The sequence below is a fragment of the Narcine bancroftii genome, chromosome 8 (assembly GCF_036971445.1).
Source record: "Narcine bancroftii isolate sNarBan1 chromosome 8, sNarBan1.hap1, whole genome shotgun sequence".
NCBI classification, from domain to species: domain Eukaryota; kingdom Metazoa; phylum Chordata; class Chondrichthyes; order Torpediniformes; family Narcinidae; genus Narcine; species Narcine bancroftii.
Window position 1 is genome coordinate 88654959 of NC_091476.1, and position 27742 is coordinate 88682700.

At 46.2% G+C, this 27742-nt stretch overlaps 1 protein-coding gene across 6 annotated transcripts in view; it reads right to left on the reverse strand.

The window, feature by feature from the left end:
• Positions 1–27742, reverse strand: part of st3gal4 (ST3 beta-galactoside alpha-2,3-sialyltransferase 4) — a 161801-nt gene that overhangs the window by 67446 nt on the left and 66613 nt on the right. For all 6 annotated transcript variants that reach the window (XR_011343262.1, XR_011343260.1, XR_011343261.1 and 3 more), the window contains exon 3: positions 4640–4730. Coding sequence is in view for 3 of the 6 variants with exons in the window: in XM_069894424.1 (XP_069750525.1) it covers positions 4640–4730 (91 nt within the window). In the remaining 3 variants the exon portion in view is untranslated. The remainder of the gene's footprint in view (positions 1–4639; positions 4731–27742) is intronic.

Below are 27742 nucleotides of genomic sequence, written 5' to 3' on the forward strand. Positions count from 1 at the left end.
GTGACCCCTGGTTTCTCCCAGCATTGGAAACAACCTACCTGCGTCTAGTCTGTCTAAACCCTTAAGAATTTTATATGTTTCTATAAGATCTTGCCCCCCCTCAATCTTCTAAATTCCAGAGAATACAAGCCTAGTCTATCCAACCTTTCTTCATATGCAATGGTATCAACCTAGTGAACCTTCTCTGCACCCCCTCCATGGCGAGGATGTCCTTCCTCAGATAAGGAGACCAAAACTGCACGCAGTACTCCAGATGTGGTCTCACCAAGGCCCTGTACAGCTGTAGCAGGATCTCTGTACTCCTGTACTCAAATCCTCTTGCTATGAACGCCAACATACCATTCGCCCTCCTCACCGCTGCTGCACCTGCACGCCCACTTTCAATGACTGATGCATAGCAACACCCAAGTCTCGCTGCATCTCCCCTTTTCCTAAACAGATGCCATTTAGATAATAGTCCTCTTTCCTGTTCTTACCTCCAAATTGGATAACCTCACATTTATCCACATTATATTGCATCTGCCACATCCTGGCCCACTCACCTAACTTGTCCAAATCACTCTGCGCCCTCCTAGTGCCCTCAACACAGCCAACCCCGCTACCCAACTTTGTGTCATCTGCAAATTTTGAGATACTGCTATCTATTCCCACATCTAAATCGTTGATGTATATTGTAAACAACTGTGGCCCCAGCACAGAGCCCTGTGGTACCCCACTAGTCATTGGCTGCCATTCTGAAAAGAACCCATTTATTCCTACTCTTTGCTTTCTGTCCATCAACCAGTTCTCTATCCACCTTAATACCATACCTGCTATACCATACTTTTTAAGTTTGTATGCTGGTCTTTCTGTGTAGAACCTTATCGAATGCCTTATTAAAGTCCAGATATACCACATCCACTGATTTCCCCCCTATCCACTCTACTGGTTACATCCTCAAAAAACACTATTAGATTCGTCAGACGATTTTTCCTTCACAAAACCATGCTGACTCTGTCCGATGATACCACTACTTTCCAAATGTACTGCGATTCCATCTTTAATAACTGATTCTAGCACTTTCAGGCTAACTGAACTGTAGTTTCCAGGTTTCTCTCTCCCTCCCTTCTTAAAGAGTGGGATAACGTTGGCCACCCTCCAATCCTCAGGAACTAATCTAGTATCTAAGGAGGTTTGAAAAATTATCACTAATGCATCCACTATTTCCTGGGCTACTTCCTTCGGCACTCTTGGATGCAGACCTTCCGGCCCTGGGGATTTATCCACCTTTAATCCCTGCAATTCAACTAATACAACCTCTCAACTTACAATTATTTCCTTTATTCCCTCCCTCACATTAGGTCCTCTGTCTTCAACAATTTCCTGAAGATTAGTTATGTCCTCCTTGGTGAAGACAGAACTAAAGTAGTCATTCAATCAGTCTGTCATACCCTTGTTCCCCATGACTAACTCATCTATTTCTGTCTGCAATGGACCCACATTCGTCTTAACCAACCTCTTTCTCTTAACGTATTTATAAAAGCTTTTACAGTCATTTTTTTAATGTTCCCTGCCAGCTTACTCTCATAATCCCTTTTACCTTGCCTAATTAATCATTTTGTTATCCTCTGCAGAACTCTAAATTTCTCCCAATCATCAGGAATATTTTTTTCTTTTGGCTAATTTATATGCTAACTTCTTTGGATTTGATACTCTCTCTGATTTCCTCTGTTAGCCATGGATGCACTACCCTCCTTGACTTATTCTTTTTACAAACTGGGATGTACATTTGTTGTACTTGCTCCAAGCTATCCTTAAACAATTGCCATTGCATTTCTACCATTACCATTTCTTGGGTACATTATTTGGATTACAACCTTTCGATAAAAGGTCTGTTATTTAAGACAAATTGACTGGTCTAAGGGACGCCCCTTTAGTTCAAATTAAGAATGCCTGGGAGTAGGATTTGAACCTTTCACTGTCCAATGAGGTTCTCAAACTGATTAAAACTACATCTCTGTGTGCTCAACACTATCTGCTGCAATTCAAAATAAGGCCCACATTTCTAAACTTGAATGATCTCTTTTATTCAGATATAAATCCTCGTTGCGATAAATGCAAAATAGGTGATGCATCTTTAATCCATATGTTCTGAACATGCCCCAGTGTGGAAAAATATTGGAGCGAAGTTTTTCAAGCATAATCAATGATTCTCAATTTAAAATTAGAACCCAATCCCTTAGTTGCTCTGTTTGGAACTCTTGGAGAAGGTGAAATTTTATTAACTCCAATTAAATGTTGCATTTTATCTTTTACTTCATTGCTGGCAGGACATGCTATTTTGATTAAGTGTAAAAATAATACCTCACCTATTCATGCACAATGACTAAGTGACTAATGTCCTGTTTACATTTGGAAAAAAATAGATACACAATTAATGACTCAAACATTAGATTCCAAATGTTATGGGACCCATTCATGGACTGTTACCAAAATCTCTAGTGAATTCTGTAGACACCATGCTCGAGGTAAAAACACAGAATGATGAAGAGGTTCAGCAAGTCCTTCATGTGGCAAAAGCAGAGATGCAGAACTGACGTTTTGGGCTTGAGCCCTTCATCAAAGTGTGAGAAAATGCCAGTGAGCGTCAGAATAAAAGAGTGGGAGGGGGAAGGGGGGGTGGCAGGGCAGGAGATGATCGGTGGAGAAAGGAGGGAGGGGTCAGCAGCCCTGAGGCTCAAGCCTGAAACGTCAGCTCTGTATCTCAGCCTTTGCTACATAAAGGACACTGTTTGACCTGCTGAGTCTCTCCAGCAATGTGTGCTTTTACCATAATCTCTAGGATAAGTGTTAATACAGAACTTTGGCACTGTGTGGTCCCACTTCAGAGTGAGCTACTTGGTTCCATCAATACTAATTTCTGACCTTATTCAGGTCAGGGGTTTGGAAAATTTAAATTTATTATGTCCATTCATTATTTTTACGGCTGTGCTTTGAGAATTCATTTGTATGAATATTTTTGCAGTGCTTTTGTTTGTCTTTTGTTTCTGTAGCACGTCCCATAACTGTACTGTACACACTTGTTATGACTGAAAATCAAATAAAAATATTTTAAAAAGAAAGAAACATCCCAATAACAGTACAAAACCTGAGGGGAAATGAGAAGGAGGAACTCGGGAATTGCTGCCAGGCAAACGAATGGGACACAAGAATGACATATTCCCTGGACCAGATGTTCTGGATCACAGGGCATTGATGAAAGCAGGTCAGAGGTGGGAGATGCAATTACCCAGATTCCAGAAAGCAAACAGGAAAGCAGAATATAACCCTCTATTCCAGAAAGGAAGGAGGCAAAAAGCTGAAAACTATAGGCCAGTTATAGAGAAACTTATCATTGGAACATGATAGAATTGATACACACGAGGCAACTTGTCAGGCTAGATCCTGAGAGAACATCTCCTCCAAGGGGAATTTCAAACAAAGGTGTGGAATACTTTAACGAAGATTCACCCATTTTAAGGCAGAGGATTTTTATTTTCTCTCAAAGAGTTGCAAATCACAAAAAGGTCTCCAGTCCAGAGAGCTATGGAGTCATAGTCAATACTTACAGCTATATTCAAGGTCAAGCAGATTTTTATCCAGGAGGTAGTTAAGGATTATGGGAATTGGGTAAGTTGGAATAATGGACAAAGTATATCAACTATGACCACTTTGAGGGAAGGACCAGGCTCAAGGGACTTAATAGCCCACTCCTACTCATCTTTTTTTAAGATGTGTGGTTTCAGCTAAAATAAAAAGGATAGGATTCGAACAAAATGCCCAATCACAAGTAAAACCAAAAACCTGGCGGCAAAATAAATGGCATTTCCTTTTTCATTATAAATTCTAAACTGACAAAACACAGGCATTTGTGGCAATCGAAGACACATTTCTACTAACCTTGCTGGTCGTGGCGCAGTGAATCGTGAATTTTCTCAGAACTACACACCAAAGAGCTTGGCCGGTCATCCCCTGAACTTGTTCTAGCTCTTGGAAAGAGTGAGTTACTTGGACAACATTTTTCCTGTTGCCCTACATGAATTTTAAATGTTTTGTTTCTAGGGTAACAAGCCCTTCCTGCCCATGAGCCCGACTCCCAAACATATCAACTAACCAACAAACCCCATACATTTTTGAAAGGTGGTCAGAAACCGGAGCACCCTGAGGAAACCCATGCAGAGATGGGGAGAATGTAGAAACTCCTTAAAGACAGCGTTGGATTCGAATCCCAGTCACTGGTATTCTAATACTGTTGCACTAAATGCTACACTAATCATGGATTCCTAAATATATTACATATTTCCTTTCAAGCAATTATCCTTTTACTATTCCAAAGCAACAATAGAATATGATTCAATTATAAATCTCTAAACAACAAACATTTTTCTCTCCGGTTCAATTGTCAACAGATTCAGACCAGCCAATTCTCTCCATCCAAACCTTTCCAGAGTACTGGCACCTTGACTGAACTTCCTCTGAACTGCTTCTGGTCAGAGCACAAACTCGACTTCCTCAGTCTTTCCCCATAACCTGGGCTAATGGTGCAGACGTGCAGCGAGCTTCAGTTCCCAGCCCTAATGAGAATAAATAAGGTGAAAGCAAGCTCTTGGAAATGACTTACGGAAGATTCGACTTGAGGGTCATGTTGAAGAGGATCACCATTGTAATCAGAGTTGCGAAAAGCAACAGGTACTGCAAGATCTTAGAACAATCTGAAAAACAAATGCGATATGGGAACATTAATTTCTGCTGTCCCATTCATCCACTTCCATTGAAATCTCCTCAGTGAAACAAACTATCCAAAATATACATGACTGAATTCAGCTTGTATTCCAGCAGTGTTGAGAGGTGTAACTAAGAGCCATTGCTTCAACTCTCTCAATCCAATGTGACCCTGTCCTCATCTGCTGTTTCTGTAGAAGTCACAACTTCTCCCTCACCCATGTGTTTCTCCCATGTGTTCTCATCTGCTCCGATGTCCCAAAAGGCGGGGAGTTTGGCATTTTACCTGGTCTCCGTGCACTGGCCTGTGTGTGCAGGTGAGGGGTGGGAAACTTGATGGGGATGCGGGCAGAGTGTAGAATTAGTGTGGGAGGTGGTCAATGAGAGCAGACTGGAAGGCCAGTTCCTGAGATGTGCCACTTTACAACTCCAGTGGTGAATCTACTTCAAAAGACCAGCGTCAGTTATAATGTCACTCGCAACGTCCTGAGATTGTGACATGTACTTGGTTCAAGATAAATTCATAGCACATTTACAGCAGTATCAGCCCCTCAACCTCGAGTCTCTCTCCGTTCACAACATGCTGCCCTATCTGATATCACCTTTCAGCAGAAACTCTCAACACTCCAAGTCATAAGAATTCAACAGCAGACCTGATTAATCTCGAACTGTTCCACTCCTCAGGCAGCAAGTTCCAGATTTCTGACACATTCTGAGTGATTCTCCCATCTCCATTTTCATCCTTCTACAACATGGCTTTCAACCTAGGTCGCTGGCTCCACTGCTGGGGAAAAAAGGTGGGGGAGGGGGCTGCCAGGATGGTCATCATCTGATGTACCTCAAATCCTCCCTCAGTCTCTGTTCTTAAATTCCAGCCCATCCAATCTTTCATCACAGCCACAATTTTCTAAACCTTGCAAATCTCCACTGCACATTCTTCCAACACAATCATATCCTTCCTATAATGTGGTGACCAGAATTGTCCACAATATTCAAATAGTGGCCTCACCAGCACTGTACACTAAAAATAGGAGCAGGGGTCAGCCATCTGGTCCATTGAGCCTGTTCTGCCATTCTATCAGATCGTGGCTGCTCTAGCCATGTATTCAGCTCCCCCTACCCCCTTGTTTCCCTGTCACCCTCAATTTCTCTACTCTTTCTTCTTTGGCTTGGCTTCATGGGCGAAGATTTATGGAGGGGTAATGTCCACATCAGCTGCAGGCTCGTTTGTGGCTGACAAGTCCGATACAGGACAGGCAGACACGGTTGCAGCGGATGCAGGGGAAAATTGTTTGGTTGGGGTTGGGTGTTGGGTTTTTCCTCCTTTGTCTTTTGTCAGTGAGGTGGGCTCTGCGGTCTTCTTCAAAGGAGGTTGCTGCCCGCCGAACTGTGAGGCGCCAAGATGCACGGTTTGAGGTGATATCAGCCCACTGGCGGTGGCCAATGTGGCAGGCACCAAGAGATTTCTTTAGGCAGTCCTTGTACCTCTTCTTTGGTGCACCTCTGTCACGGTGGCCAGTGGAGAGCTCGCCATATAACACGATCTTGGGAAGGCGATGGTCCTCCATTCTGGAGACGTGACCTACCCAGCGCAGTTGGATCTTCAGCAGCGTGGATTCGATGCTGTGGGTCTCTGCCATCTTGAGTACTTCGATGTTAGGGATGAAGTCGCTCCAATGAATGTTGAGGATGGAGTGGAGACAACGCTGGTGGAAGCATTCTAGGAGCCATAGGTGATGCCGGTAGAGGACCCATTATTCGGAGCCGAACAGGAGTGTGGGTATGACAACGGCTCTGTATACGCTAATCTTTGTGAGGTTTTTCAGTTGGTTGTTTTTCCAGACTCTTTTGTGTAGTCTTCCAAAGGTGCTATTTGCCTTGGCGAGTCTGTTGTCTATCTCGTTGTCGATCCTTGCATCCGATGAAATGGTGCAGCTGAGATAGGTAAACTGGTTGACCGTTTTGAGTTTTGTGTGCCCGATGGAGATGTGGTGGGGCTGGTAGTCATGGTGGGGAGCTCCCCACCATTTCTCTACTATTCAAAACCAATCTACCTTGTCTTAAATATATTACTTAAGGCCACCTCTACTACATCATTGAGCACCACTCTCTGGGAGAAGCAGTTTGTCCTAATCTCCATCTTAATTCTCCCCCAAACCTTGAAGCTAAGTCCCCAAGTTCTGATCTCACCTACCGGTAGAAACAACCTCCCTCATTTTATTCTACTTAGTCCTTTCCTAATTATAAATGCTGCTATAAGATCCCTTCTCATCCTTCAAAACTCCAACTGGAATAGTCCCAGGCTTGTCAACCTCTCCTCATAACCCACTCCTTTCCTCTACACCACCTCCAAAGTAAGGGGAGCAGAACTGCACACAGTACTCCCAGTGCGGCCTCACCAGTATCCTGTACAATTCCTGCAGAACCACCCTGCCCTTAAATTCAATCGCTTTAGCAATGCAGGTCAAGTTCACATTTGCCTTCTTCATTATCTACTGCACCTGCAAACTGGCCTTTTGCAATTCATGCAAGCATTTATATAATGGAACATAGAAATTTACAGCACAGTACAGGCTCTTAGGCCCACAGTGTTGCGCCAATATAATAATCTGCTCTAACAACTCCCTAGAATTTCCCTTCTGTACAAGCCTCCATTTCTCTCTGTTTAATGTACCTATTTACTATCTCTGAAAATATCCCATTGTACCATGCGCCAACTACTCTGTGTAAAGAAGTTGCCTCTTTGTGAAGAAGTTACCCCTTACATCCCCTTCTATTTGTTTCCCTGCACCTTAAAACTACACCCCCTTGTAACTATCCACATGATCAATGCCTCTCATTATCTCATACACCTCTGTCACTCCAAGGAGAAAAGACAAAGTTCACTCAACCTCTCCTCATGAGGCATGCTCTCCCATCCAGGCAACATCCTCATGAATCTCCTCTGCTGCCTTTCGATAGCATCAACATCTTTCCTGTTATGAAATGACAGAACTGAACATGATATTCCAATGGGGGTCGAACCAAAGACTTATATAGCTGTAATCTTAGCTCACAACTCTTGAACTCAGTCCCACAGTTAATGAAGGCCAATACAACATACGCTTTCTTAACAACACTATCAACAAGCCCAGCAGCTTTGAGTGTCCTATGGACACAGACCCCAAGATCTCCCTGTTCGGCCTCACAGCTCAGAGTCCTCCCATTAGCATTGGATTCAGCCTTCAAATCTGACCTAATGAAATGTTGCAGCATAATTCCTTACATAATTCCTACAGTATTCTGTACTGTAGTCACGTTAGCCACGCAGCGAGTGAACAGCCACACAGGGTCGAAGGTGAATTGAACCAATTGCTCTACTGATTCGCCCACCATGCACTTAGGAACACTCTCCCAGCAGCCCCCAAGACCTGCAGGGCGGAAATAAAGTCAGCCGCCCGGCTGTGGGCTTGCCATGCACCCAGAACTCTCACAGTCAAATCTGCCATGGACTTTGTCGTGACTCCGTGAGTCGGTTCGCAAACCGCCACAATATCTTTGCTAATACAGGAAAGCATTCTACTGTAGATGCCCATTAAACCATTCTACTTATCTGTCTGCCATCTTTAAGAACATGCAGGTATATAATGCTTGGTCCCTAGTTCATTCACACCATTCAATCACCTCTTTTATTTCATCTCCCTGAAAGCACAATCTCACATTTCAATGGATAAAATTCCTCTTGGATATTTTCAACTCAGCAGACCAAACCATCTATGCTCCTGTAGTCTATAAAGCAGTGCTTCTCAACCTTTTTCTTTCCACTCATATCCCACTTTAAGTAATCCCTATGCCATCGGTGCTCTGTGATTAGTGAGGGATTGCTTAAGGTGGGATGTGAGTGGGAAGGGAAGATTGAGAATCAATTGTTACTGAAATATTTTGCTTGAGAAAAATTGTCATTGGGCCGTTTTCTTTGGAGTTCTTAAATTCTTAAACTCTGCACTTAACGAGGCAATGAGGGACGATTAAAACAGTGGATTTCAAAATTTTTCTTTCCACCCACATACCTGTGGTGGTACACCACAGCCTACTGCAGGGGGAAACCTCTGTACCTGCAGGAGTGTAAGGGGACAGGACAACACCTGGCCGGCTGCCAATCAGTTGGCCTGAATGGATCAACCCCCACCCGGTCGGGTGTCAATCACCTTCCAGGATATAAGCCTGTGCCGGCCTCCCGAGGCCTCACGCTGAGCCAGCCTGGCTCTGAGGAGGTTTTTGTTCAGTCTTTACCTTGTGTGCGTCTGATTCTGCCTAACAGCACACCACAATACCACCTTAAGCAATCCCTCACTAATCACAGAGCACCGATGGCCATAGGGATTACTTAAAGTGGTCTGAGTGGAAAGAAAAAGGTTGAGCACCCCTACTACGAAGTGTTCCTCTAGCAACCATGCATCCAATTTTTGCATCACCATCAGTTATCAGGACCAGGGTTCGAATCCTGTGCTGTCTGCAAGGCGTTTGTACATTATCCCTGTGTCTGCGTGGGCTTTCCCCGGGGGCTCCAGTTTCCTCCCACTGCTCGAAACGTACCAGGGGTGTAGGTTAATGGAGTATAAATTGGGCGGCATGGACTTGTGAACCGAAATGGCCCGTTACCGTGCAGCATTTCTAAATTTTAAAAATTAAATTCTAAATCCTCACTATGTTTCTCTGCAAGCAGGGGACCAAATACTGAACCCTGCAGAACTTCACTGGCAACAGCCTTCCTGCCAAAACACCCAGCCTTGGCTTTCTGACACAAAGACAGTATTCAAACTAATTTGCAACTCTCTTCGGCATTTTTTTAAAAACGAGCTCTGCTAGCAATAAAGGGATTGCTGAAAGCCAAGTGGACTGCATCAAGCTCACAGACTTAATCAACCTGCTGCATTACTCCCTCAAAAAACGATCGCCATGCTCACCAGACATGCCTCTCATCAAACCATTTATGTTGGCCATCATGTTAATGAACATCTTTCTGAATCAAAGCATGGACTTTTCCTTAGAATTGAACACAACTTTCTCATCCATCATGTTTGGTAACTGGCTTACATTTCCTCATTTAATCCCCTCTTGAAACTTTCCTCCTGCAATATCTCTGCAGCAAGGACAGAGGAAAAACAATGGCTAGGGTCACTCTTTTAACAGCCAGGCGTGCATTTCAATCCACCTCGTTGACCTATCCATAATTCAAAGAATATTAAAAACCTTCATAACTTCTTTCATCCCATCCAACATTGTACATCTTTTATAAAAAGAGCATCCTGTTCTGGGGAGACAGTTGTAAAATAGTCACAAAACATTTTAGCCACAACCTCTGTCTCTGCAAAAATGTGCCTTGTTTTGTATTTAACGAGCCTTATGTTTTCCTTAACTTTGAACATCTTTAACTGCTGGCACAGATTCACCTTGTCTCTCTGCTTTGCTGACATCACTCCTACACATTCTGCACTCCCCCTGGCTTTCTGACCTTTTGCAGGTCTCCCTTTTTTCCCCCTTCTCTTTCTCTCTGCGCCAACATCATCCGGGGGATTCTCGACGTGAAAACATGTTTACCCCACCACCACTGAATCTCCTGAAGATAATGCATTCATTAGAGGTTTGTGATGAATTTACCTTCTGCCTTCCTCGGATGGTTTAGATACCGCGAAAGCTCCTGCAAAAATTCTGTGTTTTAAAGTGTTTGTGTGTGACCTGCTCTAACAAGCCTTTCCCAATTTATCTCCCAAACACCTCTATATACTCTGTCACCATATCCCAGTTGATTGTCCCTTTTGTTCTTTAATTTCAGTTTAAAACCTTCCTCACAGCACAATCAAAATTGCCTGTCTGGTCCCACCTTCCTGGTCCAATTGGCACAAGCATCTACAGCCCTTTTTTGTACACGGTGACTCCCCCCTCACATTCATCAGCTTTATCTTATTTTTATATTCGCTGGCATGTGGCATTCCTTAAAATCTGTCTGCATGACCTCAACCTTCATCTGTTTTAACAACTCAGATGACAGAGTTATTAACATGACCAGCAAATTTGCGGAAAACACCAAAATTAAATCAGGGTTTCGATGAACTGGGAAAATGAGTAAAGAGAATGGCAGATGGAATTGAACTCTTACAAGTGTGAGGTGTTTCACTTTGCTAGGTTAAAACAGGCCAGGACTTGCACAGTGAACAGTCTGTGAAATGTTACGGAACAGAGAGATCTATGGGGTTACGAGCACATCGTTTTATAAAAAGGGCAAAGGAAGACCAGGTGGCGAAGGCACTTCCCATCAACAGCCAGAACACTGAGTACAGGAACAGGAACATCATGTTATGTGATGAGACTGCACTTGGAGTACAGTGTGCAGTCCTGGTCTCCCAGCTAAAGGAAAGATACTTGGAGTACAGTGTGCAGTCCTGGTCTCCCAGCTAAAGGAAAGATACTTGGAGTACAGTGTGCAGTCCTGGTCTCCCAGCTAAAGGAAAGATACTTGGAGTACAGTGTGCAGTCCTGGTCACCCAGCTAAAGGAAAGATATTATCAAGCTGGAATCAATACCAAGAATGTGGCTAGGACTGGTAGGCATGAGTAATATAGGAGTGAATGGGACCTCTCCATGTCATGTAAAGACCAAGGCAAACCTTGTACAAAATCACGACGGTCAAATAGTCATCAACTTCCTCCACCCTGAGAGTAGGTAAATCTAAAACAAGGCATTTAATCAGGATTTATTGTCATGAACAAGTCATGAAATTCAGTGTCCTTGTGCTATTGAGTGCTCGAATTTAGGCTCCTGTGCCTTTTCTCCGATGATAGCAGAGTGAAGAGAGCATGGCCTGGGTGAGGGGGGGTGTCTTTGAGGACAGGGGCTGCTTTTTTAAGACACTGCCTCATGTAGATGTCCTCAATGGAGTGAAGTCCGGTGCCTGTGATGTCGCAGGCCGAGTTAACAACCCTCTGGAGTGTTTTCTTGTTCAGAGTGTTGGCGCCTCCATACCAGGCAGTGATGCAACCAGCCAGAATGCTCTCCACGGTACACCTGTAGAGGTTTACGAGAGTCTGACATACTGAACCTCCTCAGACATCTCACAAAGTATAGCCACTGGTGAGCCCTCTTTGTGATTGCATCAACGAGAAGGCTCCAGGACAAGTCCTCAGAGATGTTGACACCCATGAATTTGAAGTTCTTGACCCTCTCCACTACTGAGCCCTTGATGAGGATTGGGTCATGTTCCCCTGACTTCCTCCTGAAGTCCACAATCATCTCCTTGGTTATGCTGACGTTGAGCACAAGGTTGTTGTCGTTACACCATTCAACGAGCTGATTTATCTCCCTCCTGTACGCTTCCTCATTGCTATTTGTGCTACCGCTGACAACTGTGGTGTCATCAGCAAACATAGGTGAGGAGGGAAGGTTTTACAAGGGGTCCAAGGGGCACCTTCTTCAAATAGAGGGTGGTAGTTATATGGAAGGAGCTTCCAGAGGAAGTGGGAGAAGTGGGGAAAATTGTAGCATTCAAAAGGCATTATAGATGTAAAAGGATGGGAAAATTTTCAGGCAACATGAGCGGAATGTAGATAAATGGCACGATGGGTCTATTTCCTCACTGGAGAAATCCATGGCCCTTTCTCTACCTGTGGTGCGCTGAGGTAGCAGCGAGCAAGCACAAAACTCAGAAGACTGTACAACAGGCTTTATTCCAGTAAAGTCTGAACACCAGTTCATGCTTCAGTGGCTCCCGTGTGACTGGCTCAGGTCTATATTCAGGTCGGCTGATTGACAGCCGGCCAGGTGGAGTCAGCCCTTAGGTGATCTTTCTGCAGGTACAGAGATTGGCCCCTGCAGTAAGCTAGTGGTCATATCACTGCACTATTCATGCCATTAGCAGCAATATGGATCAAAACCTCTGTGTTTTCACCCTGTCTCTTCAGCTACTCAGTGGATCCTCGCACCAGGAAGTCAACTGTAAAAACGCCCTTAACCGTGGAGACCAGTCTAAGCATTATACTCTTGAACTTCCTCCTCCTTGTGCAATACAAACAAGGTACTTGTGCCTTCAGAGAGCCAAACCCAGGATAGTAAACCCAGTGGTAAAACACATAAGTCTGCAGACACCGTGGTTGAAGTAAAAACACAACGTTGGAGAAACTTAGCAGGTCAAACAGTGTCCTTTATATAGCAAAGATAAAGCTATATAACCAACATTTCAAGGTTGAGACCTTTATCAAAGTATGAGCAAAACACAGCTCAACCCAAGAAAGTCTGCAGACGCTGTGATTGTTGTAAATACACATATTTCTGGAGAAATTCTGCAGGCCCCACAGTATCCACATGAGGTAAATATACATCACCAACATTTCAGGCTTGAGTTCTTTGTCAAAGTATGAGGAAAAAGCAGGCAGGCACTTGAATAACGAGGTCGGGGAAGAATGGAAGCAGCAGGGGCAGGGGAAAGCCACAGTCCCCTCCAGTTGTGTCTCCCCCACAGCTCTGCATTCACAGAACGACACCCTGCCCTCCTCTGTCCATGTCCAGCTATTGCCCTGTGCTCCTCTCCCATCTCTTCTTCCATGAGATTTTAGCTCACATCTTGATCAAGGACCTAGGCATGAAACATTGGTTATATATCTTTAGCCTCTTTCACACTTCCAAGTGATCCCAGGAATTAATGGCCTAAAAAAGGAAAATCTTCTTAACGCTGGCATTAGATGACGTCATCTCACGCTGGGAATTGACTGCCTCGGCCGACCCCTATTACAATCCCCGGAGTTTGGAGATGCCAAGTGTAGAATGGGCAATACAAGCGGGGCCAGTTCGCCATTAGGCTGTGCGCTGCCACAGTAGAAACTTTGCCGTGAGAAAATCGCAGCATGAGAGAGAAGAAAGAGAGAGAGGAAATATATAATAATAGCAAAAGCAGACAATTTTGAAACAGCGTGAGAAAGTTGGTAGTGCTATAGTGCACACTTTATATAGACCTTGGGAAAAAGCGATGGTGGACCTGACTTCCCAGAATGCCGTGTGGCAGAGAAACCCCTCCATGAGTATTCCATGCATGCAGTCATGCATACACCCCTTTCTCTGCCACACAGAATTCTGGGAGGCCAGGTTCACCATCGCTTTTTCCGCAAAAGTATTCATAAATTTACACTTATTGCGCTACCAACTTTCCCATGCTGTATAAATTGTGCTTGATAGCACTACCAACTTTCCCTTACTGTTTAAATTGTGTGTTGTAGGGCTACCAACTTTTCTATGCTTTACAAATTGTGCGCTATAGCACTATTCGCACTCTGTTTAAAAATTATCCGCTATTGCTATATTACTAGCACTACGGCTCCTAGAACGCTTCCACCAGCGTTGTCTCTGCTCCATCCTCAACATCCATTGGAGCGCTTTCATCCCTAACGTCGAAGTACTCGAGATGGCAGAGGTCGACAGCATCGAGTCCACGCTGCTGAAGATCCAGCTGCGCTGGATGGGTCACATCTCCAGAATGGAGGACCATCGCCTTCCCAAGATCGTGTTATATGGCGAGCTCTCCACTGGCCACCGTGACAGAGGTGCACCAAAGAAAAGGTACAAGGACTGCCTAAAGAAATCTCTTGGTGCCTGCCACATTGACCACCGCCAGTGGGCTGATAACGCCTCAAACCGTGCATCTTGGCGCCTCACAGTTTGGCGGGCAGCAACCTCCTTTGAAGAAGACCGCAGAGCCCACCTCACTGACAAAAGGCAAAGGAGGAAAAACCCAACACCCAACCCCAACCAACCAATTTTCCCCTGCAACCGCTGCAACCGTGTCTGCCTGTCCCGCATCGGACTTGTCAGCCACAAACGAGCCTGCAGCTGACGTGGACTTTTTACCCCCTCCATAAATCTTCGTCCGCGAAGCCAAGCCAAAGAAAAAAAAAGCACTTTATATAGGTCGGCACAACAACAGGGGCTGATTAATTTTATTCAGATATAAGATCATAATACATTGATCAGGATTTAGGGCAGGTTCACCATCGCTTGATGCGTCATGACGTCACCGGTAGAAGGTAGAACAGTCCAAACCCCGGGGATGCCTCGTTGCAAGTGTGAAAGTGTTCAGTGTCCCAGTTTGGTGTGGTCAAGTGTGAAAAGCCAAACCCCCATTCCTGTCCCAGGACACTGAACAGCCAATTCAGTGGGACACAAGTCTGAAAGGGGCTTTCATCTCCTATAGACTCTGCAGGAACGAAAATGTTTCATTGCTTTTAACCTCCCAACTACAGTCCCTAGCAACTAACAGACCACTGCAGCAAGCTTCTTTTGCAGACAGGGAGCAGGTGAACACATTTCGTAGAAAGGAGACAGAGAGTGAGAGGATCAAGCCTTTCTCTATTGAGATATTGACCCAGATCATTGCAAAAAATGGAAACTTTGTGACTGTTTGAATGTTCCAGTCTGGGATTATCTCAGCTCATTCTGCTTTCGTAAACTGGTTCTCCATTCTAAGTCTAACATATCTTCCTGAGTATGACCAAGTTTAGAGACTCAAACAATGACTCCGATGAAAGTAGTAAAATATGAAAGTCTGCAGACACCGTGGTTGAAGTAAAAGCACAATGCTGGAGAAACACATCTGGTCAAATAAGGTCCTTTATGTAGCAAAGATAAAGATACAGGACCAATGTTTCAGGCTTGAGCCCTTCATTAAGTTATGACAAAATGCAGGCAGGCGCCCGAACAAAATAATGGGGGGAGGGGTACGGGACAGGGGAGGAGCATGGTCCCACAGGCAGGAGGTAATAGATGGATATGGGGAGCAAATAAGGGGAGGGGTGATGGCTTCTGCACCCACCCCCATGCTGACAAGTCCGCCCATGGCCTGATGTACTGTCAAACCAAGACCACCCATAAATTGGAGAGGCAACACCTCATTTTCCGCCTGGACACTCCAACAGGATGGCAATTGCATCAACTTCTCCAGTTTCTGCCAGCCTTCCCGTCCTCCCTCACTTCCCCTTCCCTCTGTCCTCCAGCTCTTCACCCCCTTACATCTCCATTCACAGGGCCATTCCCCCCTCCCCCTGCTTGCTGCTGTGCCCTCCCTCCCTTATCCACCTCTTTCCTCCTGCCTTTGGGACTGTGCTCCTCCCCTGCCCCTGCCCCTCCCCCAACCAGTTTGTTCAGATGCCTTTGTACATTATACCTTGATGAAGGGCCGAAGCCCAAAATGTTGGTTTTGGATCTTTATATAAAGTACCCTGCTTGACCTGTTGAACCTCTCCAGCTTTGTGTTTTTACCCAGATAAAAGTGCCTTGGCTTCAGGAACTGGTTCAACCTGAAATATTACAAGCCAGACTAGAAGCCTCAGAATGCAACAGCCTGGCCCTTCTACATCATCTCCAATGCAGAAAAGCACAGGACGTCACTTGGGAAGTCACCGTGCCGAAGGTGACAACAATAGCAGACCAGTGAGGGCCTCAACAGCTGAGAGATTCACACAGGCTGCAGTCTTGTGGTGACACAACCACTATCACTGGCCGCACTCCTACCACCCTACTGCTGGTAGACAAATTGGGAGGTTGGCCCCACCTGCCAGCTGTCAATCACTGGCCTGTATAAAGACTTGAGCCGGCCCTTCGAAGACAGTTGGACATGTGGAGCCAGCAAGAGACTGAGACTGGTGTGTACACAATTAAGCTTATTAAAGCCTGTTGCACAGTCTGCGGACTTTGCGTCGGAATTACTCGCGCATCAGCACTCACAGGGCTGGTGGCGAATTGTGGTCAAAGGACTCACACAAGGCTGCGGACTGCTGACAACTGGCTCATGGGATACACGTATCGGAAACGTGATTTGATAAGGTGCTGAGTGAAGAATGGCCTCCAAAGATCCTTGGGCGCAGAAAGCTTCCTGATCGTATCGGAGGCTTGGATCTGGAGTTCGAGTTGCCAATGGACTGAGTCTGCGGGAGCACTGGAGGAGGATGAATGCCTCTCTTTCTCTCACTGTTAGGGCAACGGGCAATGCTAATGGAAACTCTTCGGCAAACGTTAAATAGATCATGTTTATTTTCGAATTATTACAGGACAATAAAAGGAACTTTGAAGAGCGAAATTGGACAGAAACTATCAATCAGCCACAAAAGGAGTTTTTCAGAGCAGGTAACAAAAGGTTTGGTGCAAGAAGGTGAGATGGAGGAAAAGAAGCAGATGATCTCTGCTTCTGAAAAGAATCTCAGGGTTGTTTGTGATGTCATATATTCTGACAATAATTCTGAAGTTTTGAACTTTTTTTTGAGAATTTTATTTATTGCTCAAGGTAAATCATACAATCAAAACCAGAATACAAATAAATACATAATGTTTATCCCCTATAATCCCCCACCCCCCAACCCTAACTCACCCACCCCTCCCAACCTCCCTCTAAACTACCCCAGAAGAAAAAAAAGAAAAGAATAGAAAATAGAAGAGGAGATCATCTCACATACCAATCATCAACTATCGCCATGTTTAATGCCACCCCAGCACCCGTGGGATAAAAAAATTGTTACAAGTTCAGACTCATATATTTCATACACGGGCTCCAAACTTTAACAAAAAAAGAGTAATTATTGCATAAATTATACGTTATCTTTTCCAGTGGAATACAAGACCGCATTTCCATATGCCACCGTTGAATACTTAAATCAGACTCATTTTTCCAAGTAATTGCCAAACATTTTCTTGATACAGCTAACGTCAATCTCAAAAAAGCAATTTGAAACGTATCCAATTTTAATTCCAAACTCAGTTTTTAAATATAACCCAGTAAAAATACCATAGGGTCAAGCGAAATTTTAAATTTAAATGAACCTTCTATGGCGGGACACATCCTCATGGCGAACCGGCCCCGCTTGTATCGCCACGTGGCAGGGCAGCCATGGGGAAATGGTGTCATCAGAGGTTTCTCTCTGACTCCAGAATCCCTTCCAGCCCCCACCCTGCGCAGCGATTATGATGTCACAATGCACCAGGTGACTGAGCTCATGCTGCCCTTAAAGGGGTGCGCTGAATTGGAATAGAACAGTCGTTAACGACACTCAACGTAGTGGCTGTATTTCTTCCACTGTTCACACCGCCACAGTGGTGACCCCAATGAGCCCAGACAAATTTCTGGACTCCTGAACACCATGGATTCAGCAGAGCTTAAAGCAGTCTTATTAAAGCCTGTTGCACAGTCTGCGGACTTTGCGTCAAAATTATTTGCGCATCAGCGCTCACAGGGCTGGTGGCGACTTGTGGTCAAAGGACTCACACAAGGCTGCGGACTGCTGAAAACTGGCTCATGGGATACAGGTTTCCACCCTTTTGGACCAACTGACCGAGAGCGTGGTTCGGGCACAATTTCAACTCCATAACATCTCCACAGATGCCACAATGTTTTACCAGGTCGTGAGCGCTCTGGACCAAGATATGGCGGCATGGGTGGACGACATCATCCACCATCCTCCGGCTGTGGGCAAGTACACCGCCCTTAAAGATCTGCTGCTGGGAACTTTCGGGCTCACCCCCCAGCAACGGGCTTCCAGGCTCCTACACTTAGATGAGCTTGGAGACCGTAGTCCTTCGGTGCTGATGGACAAGATGCTGGCCCTGGCGGAAGACCACAAGCCTTGCTTTCTCTTCCGCCAGATATTCCTAGAGCAGATGCCAGAGGACATTCGGCTGCACCATACGGACGAGGACTTCTCAGACCAGAGAAAGACAGCAGCCCGTGCGGACGCCCCCTGGCTCTCGAAGAGGGAGAATGAGGCAGCCCTCAACTTGGTGGCACATCCGGGAACTAGCAGACTGCCGCCCGCCCCCAAGACCAAGCCACAGGAGGGCCAGTCGCCCTGGTGGTTCTACCACCAGCGTTGGGGAACACAAGCCCAAAAGTGCCGCCAACCCTGAGGGTTTCAGTGAAATGACCAGGCCAGCTACCGTTAATGGATGCAACGGCTGGCTGCACAAACAGTCTCCATCATGTGACGGACAGGTCCACTGGCCACTGATTCCTGGTGGACACAGGGGCTGAGCTGAGCGTCCTCCCCCCCCACCGCATTAGAGACTCACACCCGATCTTGTGGTCCAACCCTGCAGGCGGCCAATGGCTCCACCATCAGGACCTACGGCACTTGCAGGGCACAGATCCAGATCGGGAAGAAGTTCCAGTGGAGATCCGTCCTAGCCTCCGTAGGCGCTGCGCTGTTGGTGGCCGACTTCCTGAGGGCTCACATTCTCCTGATCGACATGAAGGGCAAGAGGCTTGTCAACGCCCGAAAGTTCCACTCCACATGACTGGACACAGCAGATGCCTGCTGGCCCAAAATCCCCACCTCAGCCGCCGCCAGAGATGAATTTGCCGACATCCTCCGCAAGTTTCCTGCCATCCTAGAGCCACATTTCAACGCCGCTGAGGCCCAGCATGGGGTCTTCCACCACATCACCACTCAAGGCCCCCTGCTGCATGCTAGATCCAAACGGCGGCCACCTGAAAAGCTCCAGCAAGCAAAGGAGTTCTCCAGACTCCATGAACTCGGTATCGTCCAGCGCTCGGAAAGTGCCTGGGCATCACTGCTCCATATGGTCCTGAAATCGTCTGGGGGCTGGAGACCATGCGGGTGAAGTGCCAGTTGATGAAGTAGACAAAGACGATGTGGTCATACAATAATCATGGCTTTTATTAGCAGAAACTCATGGTACAATAATGAAAGACAATAGATGCATATAGTTATATCCAAGGGGAGTGTCCTTAACAGTAGAGATAATGCACAGCCAACGTTAATACAGCAAGGCTCGCCAGAGGGGAGACAAGCAGCTTGGCAGACATTCACCACAGTCTCCCCCTGGAAGAAGAAGGGTTAAAATCAAAAGGACAGCTGCTAGGAAAGACTGAAGCAAGCCTTGAGATACTCTAACAGCCAAAATACGACAGTATCTAGCAAGCAATCGAAATATAATGAGATGCTTTATGAATATGTCAGTCTATCAGGTTGTTTATGAATTCTGGTGCTTCATCTCAAAACAGGTGGCTCCTTTGCAACCTTGGTACAGGTCCTGGGTCTGCAGTGTGGGAAGGGCTGGCTTCTGGACCCACTCCAGAATCACCAGCGTGAGGCAGTGGAGCCTCAGCATGGCCATCTGAAAGCTTACTAGGGGTCACAGGCTGGGGTGGGGGGGGGGGGGGTGGTGGAGTGAGTCCAACCTCTCAGGCTCACTATGAGGCGGGGTGCGAAGAAGGGGTGAACCAGGCAAGGCCAGATCTCTTAGGGGTACAGTGTCAGTACTCCCGTCTGGGAATTTAACATGAGCGTAGTTGGGGTTGGTATGCAGTAGGTGAACTGGTTGGACTAGGGGGTCTGTTTTACGCGCCCGAGCATGGCTCTTCAGCAGCACGGTTCCAGACTCAGATAAACAGGCTGGCCAGTCCATCACAGTTCCTGATTTCCTAGGAAAGGCAAATATACGTTCATGAGGTGTTTGATTTGTTGCAGTACACATTAAGGACCGAATAGAACATAGTGGCTCAGGCAGCACCTCCTGCCACCGGGTAACAGTGTAACCATGTGTTTTTAAAGCAAGATTAACAGTCTTTCAGACTTGTAGCATTAGCCCTTTCAACCTGCCCATTGCCCTGCGGGTTGTAGCTCGTGGTACGGCTGGTGGCAATCCCCTTTCGTAGCAGGGCTCGCCGCAGTTCAGCACTCATGAATGCTGAGCCTCCATCGGTATGAATGTAATTGGGAAAACCAAAAACGCTGAAAATTCTGTCAAGTGACTTAATGACAGACACTGACGAGGCGTCAGGGCAGGGTATCGCAAAGGGAAACCTGGAATATTCATCAATTACAGTAAGAAAATATACATTTTTGTTGTTGGAAGGTAACGGCCCTTTAAAATCTAAGCTAATCCTCTCAAAAGGTTGGGTTGCCTTGATGAGAGTGACCTCTGGAGCTCTGAAGTATTGCGGCTTGCATTCTGCGCAAACAGGACAGTTTTTAGTCAGTTTCCTGACTTCTTCCAGAGAGTAAGGAAGGTTGTTAGCCCTTATGTAGTGGAAGAACCTCGTGACTCCTGGGTGGCACAGTCTGCTATGGATCTCTTTTAGCCCCTCCAGCTGAGCACCAGCAGTAGATCGTGACAATGCGTCAGAGGGATCATTTAACCTGCCCGGTCTGTACTGGATCTCATAATTATAAGTTGAGAGTTCTATTCGCCAGCGTGCCATCTTATTGTTCTTGATTTTACTTTTGTGTTTAGTACTGAACATGTAGGCTACAGATTTCTGATCAGTGACAAGAGTAAATTTTCTGCCGGCTAGAAAGTGTCTCCAGTAGCGAACAGCTTCAATAATAGCCTGGGCTTCTTTTTCAATGGCAGGATGCTTAAGTTCAGGTCCACGTAACGTGAGGGAGAAGAATGCCACAGGTCTGCCCTTTTGATTAAATGTTCCTGCTAAGGCGCAATCTGAGGCATCAATTTCCACTTGGAATGGGACATCCTCATCAATGGACAAGAGTGCAACTTTGGCAATATCAGCTTTAATTCTCTCAAAAGCCTTCAAGGCCATTGGAGAGAGAGGAAAAGATTTAGTTTCAAACAGAGGGCGTGCCTTCATGGCGTCATCCCGAACCCATTTGCAGTGGTAGGAAAAGAATTCCATAGACCTTTTAAGGGCTTTTGCTGAGTTTGGGGGTGGTAACTTCTTAAGGGGGGGGCCATTCTTTCTGGGTCGGGGCGGATTTTGTCCTTGCGGACAATGTAGCCCAGAATGGGTAGCTCTGTTGTGTTGAACACACATTTGCCCTCGTTAAATGTAAGGTTGAGTTCTTTAGCTGTTGCTAAAAATTTCTTTAAGTTGTTGTCGTGCTCAGCCTGTGTTTTCCCATAGATAGTGACATTATCCAGATAGGGAAACATACCCTGTAACTCATACATCCTAACAATCTTATCCATTTCCCTCTGAAACACAAACACACCATTAGTGACTCCAAAAGGTACCTTTTTAAACTGGTATAACCCCCCATGAGCCTCAAAGGCTGTATAGGGTCGTTCTTTTTTATTTAATGGGGATTTGGTGGTAAGCTACTTTGAGGTCGATAGTGGAGGACATTTTGTATTGCGCTATCTGATTAATCATTTCATTGATGTGTGGCAAGGGGTAGGCATCCAGGTTAGTGTAACGGTTGATTGTCTGGCTGTAGTCAATAGCCAGTCATTTCTTAGTGTGATTTTTCACAACTACCACCTGGGCTCGCCACGGACTCTTACTGGGTTCAATGACTCCCTCTTTAAGTAATCTCTGGGTCTCAGCTTTGATAAACTCACGATCTTCTTTGCTGTAAGAACCGCTCTTAGTGGCAATCGGCCAATACTCGGGGATAAATCACTGAAAAGGGAGGGAGCTTTGATCTTTAATGTGGACAGACCGCAGTGACTTACCAGGTGATGGTAAGTGTGGGTAGTGGCCCACCGAAATTTAACACTACACTGTTCATCTGAGATTGAATATCTAACCCCAGTACCACAGGGGCACAGAAATCTGGCATAATAAAGAGCCACACATCAGCCAGGCAATGTCCCTGCAAATTTAAAGTAACTTTGCACTTGTCCCGGACATTTTTTTGTAAGTTCACTACAAGCCATCGATATCTTTCAGTTCGTTGGATATCTCCGCAAATTTAAGGCTTTGGCAACTCTCTCGTGGATGTAGCTGTCAGCACTTCCCAAGTCTATTAGACAATCAAGACTCTCACCATTCACCTCCCCCTTCATAGTCGACCGTTCCAGTCCGTAACATCACCCAAGCTTTGGTGTCATTTGAGCTATGACAGGGTATCTCACCTTGCTGTCACTTGAAGTCGATTCAGCCTGCTCGTCTGAAGATTCCCCCTTTTTACAGTTGTCTTCCATTCCTATAGCTCCAGGACACATTTTCTTGATGCTTCTCTTCTTCTTCTTATCAGTGGGAGTACTTTTCACCTTACACACTTTAGCAAAGTGGCCGAGTTTCCCACAATAGCTGCAGGTAGCAAATTGAGCCGGGCGCTTCTGTCTGGGGTGCCAGCTCTTATCACAGAAGTAGCATTTTTCAGAAGTCCGCCTTTTTCTTTCCTTCGGGGTTCCAGCACTCCTGGATGTTTCCTTTTCGGTATCTAGCATTTCATTGGACAACATGGCACTTCTCAGTGTTTTGGCTAGAGTGACTGCCCGGTCGTAGGTTAAGGGCTCAGTCTCCAGCAGTCGCTGTTGGATGTTACTGGAGTCAATCCCATTGACTAAAGCATCCAGCTTCAAGGCATTGCAGTGTTGTTGCACATTGACTGCCCTGACATCACATTCATTTGCCAGTGATTCGAGAGCCAGTGCATAGGCAGCATCACTTTTCCCGGGTTTCTGGCGTCTAGTCAGCAACTGGTGTCAATCAAGTACCACATTCCGTGGCGCTGCATAGTATGCATTCAGACATTTCCAGGCTATAGCCAGAGTGGTAGCTCCTTGCGTTACGGTGAAAGGGACCTCACCCAGCAGAGAGTTCAGGTGGCCCCACTGTACTTTGGCTTGGCTTCGCGGACGAAGATTTATGGAGGGGTATGTCCACATCTGCTGCAGGCTCGTTGGTGACTGACAAGTCTGATGCGGGATAGGCAGGCACGGTTGCAGCAGTTGCAAGGGAAAATTAGTGGGTTGGGGTTGGGTGTTGGGTTTTTTCTCCTTTGTCTTTTGTCAGTGAGGTGGGCTCTGTGGTGTTCTTCAAAGGAGGTTGCTGCCCGCCGAACTGTGAGGCGCCAAGATGCACGGCCCTACTGTATCGCCTCATCAACCACGTTGTTTCGAGCCATGTAGTAATTGAAACAAGCACAGTGGTTGAAAATTCTCTGGCCGTCGGGGCAGACTGGTTAATTATCATCCGCTCTGGCTCGAGTGCTGCATCCATTTCTGCTAATAAAATTGAAGTGCCAGTTGATGAAGTAGACAAAGATGATGTGGTCATACAATAATCATGGCTTTTATTAGCAGAAACTCATGGTACAATAATGAAAAATAATAGATGCATACACAGTTATACCCAAGGGGAGTGTCCTTAACAGTAGAGATAATGCACAGCCAATGTTAGTACACCAAGGCTCACCAGAGGGGAGACAGGCATCTTGGCAGACATTCACCACAGCGGAGACTACCGGCTGTTGAACAATGCAACCACGCCGACGGGTACCCGGTGCCCCACATACAGGATTTCTCCACCAATCTCCATGGAGCATGGATCTACTCCAAGGTGGACCTAATGCGGGGATACCATCAAATCCTGGTGCATCCAGATGACATGGATAAGATGGCCATTATCACCCCTTTCGGTCTCTTTGAGTTCCTGCCTATGCCCTTCAGCCTAAAGAACATGGCCCAAATGTTCCAGCATCTCGGACACAGTAGGGAGGGATTTGGACTTGTGTTCATTTACCTGGATGATGTACTCATTGCCAGTCGCAGCTGTGATGAACACAAGGCCCACCTCCGCACCCTCTTTGCTTGCCTGGTGGATTTCGGCCTCACGGTCAACACGGCCAAATGCCAGTTCGGCAAGGAGACCCTCCAGTTCTTGGGGCACACCATATCGGCGGCCAGGGCCGCACCAGCGCCGGAAAAGATGGCGACTGTCCAATGTTTCCCCAAACCCCACCACCCTAAAAGGCCTTCAGTAGTTCATGGGGATGGTGAACTTATACCATCATTTCATCCCTGGAGCTGCTCGCACCATGTTCACGCTGATGGCCACCAAAGAAAAGACTCTATCCTGGCCAGAAGAGGCAAATAAGGCTTTCATCACGACAAAGGAGGCCCTAGCCAACACGACCCTAGAAGTGCACCCACGACCAGAGGTGCATACGGCGCTCTTCGTGAACGCCTCAGCTATGGCAGTGGGGGGAGGAGTCCTGGAACATTGGCTCGATGGACATTGGCGCCTACTGGCCTTTTTCAGCAAGCAGCTGAGCCCACCAGAACTCAAATATAGTGCCTTTGACTGGGAGCTCCTGGCGCTGTACTTGGTCATCCGCCACTTTCGCTACTTCCTCGAAGCCATACCATTCATAATCTTCACGGACCACAAGCCCCTCACCTAGGCACTGGCAATGGCCAAAGACCCGTGGTCCGCCAGACAACAGCGCCACCTCTCATACATGTCGGAGTTCACGATCGACATCCGACACAGGGCTGGTAAAGACAACGTGGTGGCGGATGCACTCTCACGACCCACCATCAACACTTTTGCCCCCGGCCTAAATTATGCTCAACTGGCCCAGGCCCAGGGGAGCAATGCGGAGATGCAGGCCTTGCGGACCTCAAACTCGAAGACGTCCAGTTGCCCAGCAGCCCAGACACACTGCACTACGATGTGTCAACAGGAATGCCGCTTCCAGTAATCCCGTCGCACTGGAGAGCAAGGGTCTTCAGTCTAGTCCACGACCTCGCTCACCCAGCGGTGAAGACAATGGGGCGTATGGTTGCAGAACGGCTTGTGTGGCATGGGCTCAAGAGAAAGGTGGCGGAGCTCGCCAGGAGCTGCACCAGGTGCCAGACCTCCAAAGTCCACCAACACACACAGGCTCCCTTATAGAACTTCGACTCAGGCGCTCGCGGGTTCCAACAAATCCACGTTGATATCGTTGGACCCCTGCCAGTGTCAAGGGAGGCTGATTACCTCCTCACGGTGGTCGACCATGCCACAAGGTGGCCAGAGGCTATCCCGATCAAGGAAGACTCTGCGGAGACGTGCGGCAGGACTCTGGTCAACCAGTGGATCGCCCAATTCTCAGCCCCCACGCACATCACCAGTGACAGGGGCGCGCAGTTCACGTCCGCCCTGTGGACCCAGATGGTGAAACTCTTGGGGGTGAAGCTCCACCACACCATGGCACACCACCCGCAGTCCAACGGGTTGGTGGAGAAGTTCCAAAGGCACCTGAAGGCATCGCTCATGGCCAGGATCTCCAGACCAGATTGGGCAGACCAGCTACCCTGGGTCCTCCTCATGATTAAGACAGCACCCATGGAGGATCTACAAGCCTCGGCGGCGGAGATGGTGTACGGCGCACCACTTTCCCCACCAGGTGAGTTTTTCGGCTCAGACCCCGACACTGCGGCCACTGACGCAAACCTGCTGGTGGACCTCCGCAGGAAACTGGGCTCCCTGGCTCCCCCACCTCCAACACGCCACTCCACCTCCCCAAAGAACTCAATTCAGCTCAGTTCATTTTCATACAAAGGGGGCCGCAAGGTGCACCGCTGCAGTGACCGTACAAGGGGCCGTACAAAGTCTTGCACTGGACCGGAGGAACCTTCACCCTAGACATTGGAAGGCGGCCCATCTGGACATCACAGCCAGTGCAGATGGCCGCGCCCAAGCCAGTTGCCAAAGCGAAAGGATGCGTAACCATTTCTGGGGAGGGGTTTTGTGGCGGTGCACATCCTCATGGTGAACCGGTCCTGCTTGAACCGCCACGTGGCGGGGCAGCCATGGGGAAATGACGTTGTCAGAAGTTTCTCTCTGACTCCAGCATCCCTTCCAGCCCCCACCCTGGGCAGCGATTATGACATCACAACGCACCAGGTGACTGAGTTCATGCTGCCCTTACAGGGGCGTGCTGAATTTGAATAAAAAGTCGTTAACGACCTTCAACGTGATGGTTGTTTCTCTCTCACTGCTCACACCACCACACTTCTAAAAATTCCTTAATTCTATTCCAAAAAGGTTTCACTGTCTCACAAAGCCATGTTGAATGCAAAAAGGAACCAACTTGTTTATGACATCTAAAACATAAATCAGAAGACATAAACTTATCTTCTCCGGAGTTAAATATAACTGATATATAAAATTATAATGAACCAATCTATATCTTACATTCACTAATTTAGTCATACTATCCACACAAATAGTCATCCAATCATCCTGAGAAATAGATATAGATATATCTTTTTCCCATCTAAGCCTAGATTTATAAATATCTGGCTTATGCATTTTATGTGGTAAAAGAGCATACATCTCAGATATTAATCCCTTCTTACCCCCTTCAATAAGTACACTTTCAAAACTAGACCTTCTAGGCAATCGTAGCGTAGGTTCAAAAGTAAAGAAAGTATTCGAAGAAATTCTGTATTTCTCCTTCATTCTCTGAAATGAAATAAAATACCCAGTTTCATACAATCCTCCACCAACTTAATACCTTTCTGTTCCCATATTTTCAAGAGCTGATTAATTAATGAAAAAGAAAAGAGTTTATACTGATACAAAGGAGTTTTAGCTGAAATTTTACCTTCAGTACCTGTAATTTATTTTTCTTATTTCATTATTCCATTAAATGTTTCAACACTAGTAAATTACAACTCTACAGAAGCTGAGAATTCCATTTATAAATTAAGTGATCCATTCTCTGTTTACTAATCTGAGACAATTCAATCTTAGCCCAAACCAGAGGTTTATCCACTTCAAACATTCTATTAATAAATTTCAACTGTGCCGATTCATAATAATTCTGAAAATGTGGAAGTTGCAATCCCCAGCCCCCCCACCCCCACCCCCACCCCCCCCCAAAGCATATTTCCAAGTCAATTTCTGCAATGACACCCTTGCCATTTTACCTTTCCATAAAAAAGTTCTCACCAAAGCATTCAAATCTTTGAAGAATTTTTGGGGAATTCTACATTGGATAGACTGAAAAGGGTATTGTATACAGGGAAAGATACTCATTTTCACACAATGTACTCGTCCTATCAAATCTTTCCACTGATTTAAATCATATTTAATCCTAGACAATAAAGGCAAATAATTCAATTCATATAAATGATTATAATTATCATCAATTGTAATTCCCAAATACTTAATTTGGGACCACTTAAATTTTGCAATATGTTTACAAGATGAATAATCCACATCCACCAAAGGCATTATTTCACTCTTATCCCAATTAATGTTATAACCTGATTCACCATATTGTTCCAGTCT